General features: G+C 54.5%; 1 protein-coding gene across 11 annotated transcripts in view; it reads right to left on the bottom strand.

Annotated features, from left to right (window-relative positions):
* Nucleotides 1–4,217, bottom strand: part of Unc13a (unc-13 homolog A) — a 49,985-nt gene that overhangs the window by 14,439 nt on the left and 31,329 nt on the right. For 10 of the 11 annotated variants that reach the window (XM_026777723.1, XM_026777728.1, XM_026777726.1 and 7 more), the window contains 6 exons: nt 3,803–3,899; nt 3,496–3,639; nt 2,015–2,098; nt 1,127–1,204; nt 898–986; nt 417–569 (listed from right to left, as the gene is read on the bottom strand). In XM_026777723.1, coding sequence (XP_026633524.1) covers nt 417–569; nt 898–986; nt 1,127–1,204; nt 2,015–2,098; nt 3,496–3,639; nt 3,803–3,899 — 645 coding nt within the window. The remainder of the gene's footprint in view (nt 1–416; nt 570–897; nt 987–1,126; nt 1,205–2,014; nt 2,099–3,495; nt 3,640–3,802; nt 3,900–4,217) is intronic. The other variant, XM_026777724.1, reaches the window with a different exon arrangement.

The following is a 4,217-nucleotide window of genomic DNA, read 5'->3' as shown; positions in this document are numbered from 1 at the left end:
ACACACACACACACACAGCTCTCACCGTCCCTCACACACACACACACACAGCTCTCACCGTTCCTCACACAAACACACACACACACACAGCTCTCACCGTCCCTCACACACACACACAGCTCTCACCGTCCCTCACACAAACACACACACAGCTCTCACCATCACACACACACACAGAGCTCTCACCGTCCCTCACACACACACACACACACACACAGCTCTCACCGTCCCTCACACACAAGGACCTGTCCACTGTATTTTTAAGCATCTCTCCTTCCCAGCCCTGGTAAGTATTCTGTGCCAGCCTGCCTTGCCTCATGTCATCAATCTTGTGCCAGCCACGGGAGCGGCAACAGGCCTTTGCTATTCACAGATACACATGTCTGTCCCCCCAGCTCTCCTGGCTCCATCCTCACTTGCTGTCCAGCAGGTCCATAATTGGCTGGAGCACGTTGTCAGCATCCTGGGCCACACTGCTGCAGGCACTGGCGGGCACGTTGCCTGTGCCTTTTACCTGGCTCAGGATGTCACCCATCTGTTTGACACACTCCTCGATGTGCGGCTGGAAGCTGTGGGCACAGTGGAGAGGTCTCGACCTGGCTCTGGCCTGGGTCCCTGTCCCCAGCACCAGAGTGAAGGCACACAATAACATTGTCCCGCCCGAGATGCCTGTACATGGACATCCAGCTGCTGGTGATGTCATCACTGCTGTCCACTATGGCCAAACTGGTAAGCGACTCACCCAAGCCTCACAGCCAGGCTGTGAGAAAGCCGGATCTGAGCTCCCAATTCCCCTGACTGAGCCTTAACTCTGTCCCTGGTATGAAATGAGTACAAGACACCCGAGGCTCGGGGTCGTCCCTGCTCATGGGTCCCCACCCCAGAGATGCCCCTCACCTGGTGGCAAACACGTGGCTGAGCTCATCCAGGACACTGTTGAGTTTTACCTGCAGGTCCTTCAGGGTGCCACTGGCCTCGGCGTCCAGCTGAGGGGAGGAAGAGCCTTAACGCATCCCTGCTTTCTCATGCCCCTGGGAAGTTGTCTGAGGGGCTGGGAAGGAAACTGAGGCACAGGCAGCCAAGCCTGCTGTCCAGGATCTCAGTCCTAGCCCACCCCATCACTCACCTCCTTCCCACCCATCGCCTCAAACATCTTCTCCAGTTGGACCCGCAGCTGCTGCGTGTTGTTCATGAGGATGCAGGGCTGGGAAGAGTGAGAATCAGGCTGGCGACTCCCCACCACCTCCTGGGGATCAGGGAACTGGGGTCCCTGGACATGCATGCGCTGGGGTATGGTCCCTTGGGTCAGATCAGGGAGGCTACAAGAGCATCACCCTGGGACACATGCCAGGCGTGGGTACCACAGGGGAGTGGGAAGTCCTCAGGGTCCTCCTGCCTCTGCTGACACTGCTGATCTACACCCTAATGGCTCCACTAAAAACCCTCAGCGACACATGGGGGAGCATGTCTCACCCTCGCGGGCACACACGGGACTCCCCCAGACTCACAGGCTCAGAAACAGACATGAGCCATTCACGACCCAGTCCTCAGCACAGCTAGACAGTTGGGAACAGAGGGACACAGTTGTCACCCCAGCTCTTAGAAGGTGGGGACAGAGGACCGGGCCAGCCTGGGCTACACAGTGAATTGTAGGCCACCTTGGCCTATATAGCAAGACTGAGGCTAACCTGGGGTATGTGGGAAGCTCAAATCCAGCCTGGACTCCATTTTGAGAGCTTGTCTTAAAAATCCAACCACCAAATCACCACCACCAAACTGCACACTACCAACCACCAAATCACCACCACCAAACCGCACACTATCAGGCCCAGACAGACTGTGCAGGTTCACACAAACATACTCAAGCACACTTGTCTATGTCCCTCAGCAGAATTTGGTGCCCTAAACCTTGTGTCATATCTTGGGGTAGGAAGGGACCCTTGGACCCTAAGGGAAGCTGAGTGGGGTGAGGAGGGCTGGGGCAGGGCGGGATGGGGCAGGAGTCCCCGGTCACCACTTTCTCTTTCTCCTTGGAACAGTAGGAGGCGAAGTCCTTGGAGACGATGTCGGCATACTGCAGAAGCACATTGCTGATGGTCTGAGGACACAGACACGGGTGAGAGGGGCTGTGGTCTGGGGGACCCGGGTCACCAGGCACCAACAACATCTACTGCAGACGTGGTGACTTGGTGCAGCACAGCACATCAGAGGACAGCCCCTCCCCCAGGGGCTTGTTTGCTCTGCAATAGCTCCTGGGTGTTTGTTTTTGTTTGTTTGCTTGTTTGTTTGTTTTTGGTTTTGTTGTTTTTTGTTTTTCGAGACAGGGTTTCTCTGTGGCTTTGGAGCCTGTCCTGGAACTAGCTCTGTAGACCAGGCTGGTCTCGAACTCACAGAGATCCGCTTGCCTCTGCCTCCTGGGATTAAAGGCGTGCGTCACCACAGCCCAGCTTGTTTTTTGTTTTTGAGATGAGGTCTGGCTGTGTGACTGAGGTTGGCCTCAAACTCCTGACCTTGCTGCCCTGGTCTGTATTAAATACAGGCTCCACCACCGTCTATGAGCTCTGCTCGGCTTCGAAGGAACCAACCGAGGTATTAATCTCCTGATCACCAGCGTGACCTGATCCCAGGTGGAATCCAGACACCAGCCTTTAATCCCCAGCTAAGTGACCATCCAGTCAAAGTCACCCAAAGCCAGCTCTGCATATGGGGGCTCTGACATTGGAGATCCCCACATCAACTCAGAACCTGGCCTGCAGCCCAAGTCCATTAGCCAGAAATGGAACACTCACCTCCCCAACTTTCTGATTTCCTTGGGTTGATGATTGCTTTGTTGTTTTTTTTTGTTTGTTTGTTTTTGGTTTTGGTTTTTTTTTTACATTAGCTTCTTTTTGTTTTGTTTTATTTAACTTTTCTTTGTGTAGTGCTGGGAATTAGAGCCCTGGGCCTCACACACACTATCCAAGTTCTCCACCACTGAGCTGTATGCCCAGCCTCTCAGTTCTCACCTCCCCAACATAGGTGTGTGTGTGTGTGTGTGAGAGAGAGAGAGAGAGAGAGAGAGAGAGAGAGAGAGAGAGAGAGAGAGAGAGAGAATGTGTGTAATCATGTGTTCATGTGTGACTGTGTAGGACAGACTTGTAGAAGCCAGTCCCTCTACCCGAGGGATGGGGTAGGACTCCGGTGCTCCGCTTAGTGGCAGGCACCTTGACTCACTGAGCCCCACAGCATTCCTCCTCGATTGTTTGTTTCCCCTAGAGTTATCAGTTTACTTCTGTCACCTGCCTAGTTTTTCCTTTTTTGTGGCGCTGGGGATGACTCTGGAGCCCTGTATACACTGGATCAAGCTTTCCAGCAAAACTGGCCCCGCCCCTCAACTTCCATATCAGCGCCAGTCTCCCTCTCCCACAGCCCTGAGAGCAACCTAACTTTAGACAAAGCTCACCTCCACATCACCCCAGCCCCGCCCCTACCGGCAACGCCACCGATCCTGCGCACCTTAGCGAAGCGCCTCATGTAGTGGCCCACGATCTGGGGGTCAGGACACTCCAGCTTTTTGATGATCTCGAAGCTCTGGTTAAGCTGGGAGAAGACGTCCACCACGGAGCAGGAGAACAGGGCATGCTCCGATGTCTGCTGGAACTGCAGGAAGGGGACAGGCTGGACCACAGCATCAACTCTGGGGCGGTCTGGGCCCCGGGACGGTGGAGGCCTTGGCTGGAGGATGCGCGGAGGAGGGCACCCACAAGCAAGCCATGGACAGTGGACACCATCAACCGCGGACCACCACCCAGTGCCTCCTTACCCCGTCCTTCTTGTCTCGCTCCAGCGCACCATGTAGGAAATCCCGGGACACCTCCTCATTCTCGTCTAACCATTGGATGACGAAGGGTTCGAACCACCTGGAAGAGAACAGCTCAGCTGGGACACCCCTCAGGACACCCGCTGGCTGCCGATACTGCTTCTGAAGTGGTAATGAGATTCAGGCTTTAATCCCTGGATTCTGTCCCCAGCTTCCACTCCCACCCACACTGGGTTTCAGTAATTTCAGTTTGGTTAAAGTTTTTTTAACACAGTTATTTAAATAGGGGGTTGATGTAGCCCAAGCTACCCTTAAATTGTAGCTTACTATGTATGTAAGGATGACTCTGAAGGGGGAGGAAGATGGGAAAGAGGAGGGAAGAGAGGGAGAGGAAGGAGGGAAGAGGAAGAGGGGAAGG

This window comes from Microtus ochrogaster, unplaced genomic scaffold, assembly GCF_000317375.1.
Source record: "Microtus ochrogaster isolate Prairie Vole_2 unplaced genomic scaffold, MicOch1.0 UNK81, whole genome shotgun sequence".
Taxonomy (NCBI): Eukaryota; Metazoa; Chordata; class Mammalia; order Rodentia; family Cricetidae; genus Microtus; species Microtus ochrogaster.
Note: the sequence above shows the minus strand (reverse complement) of the source record. Positions and strands in the feature narration are given on the sequence as shown.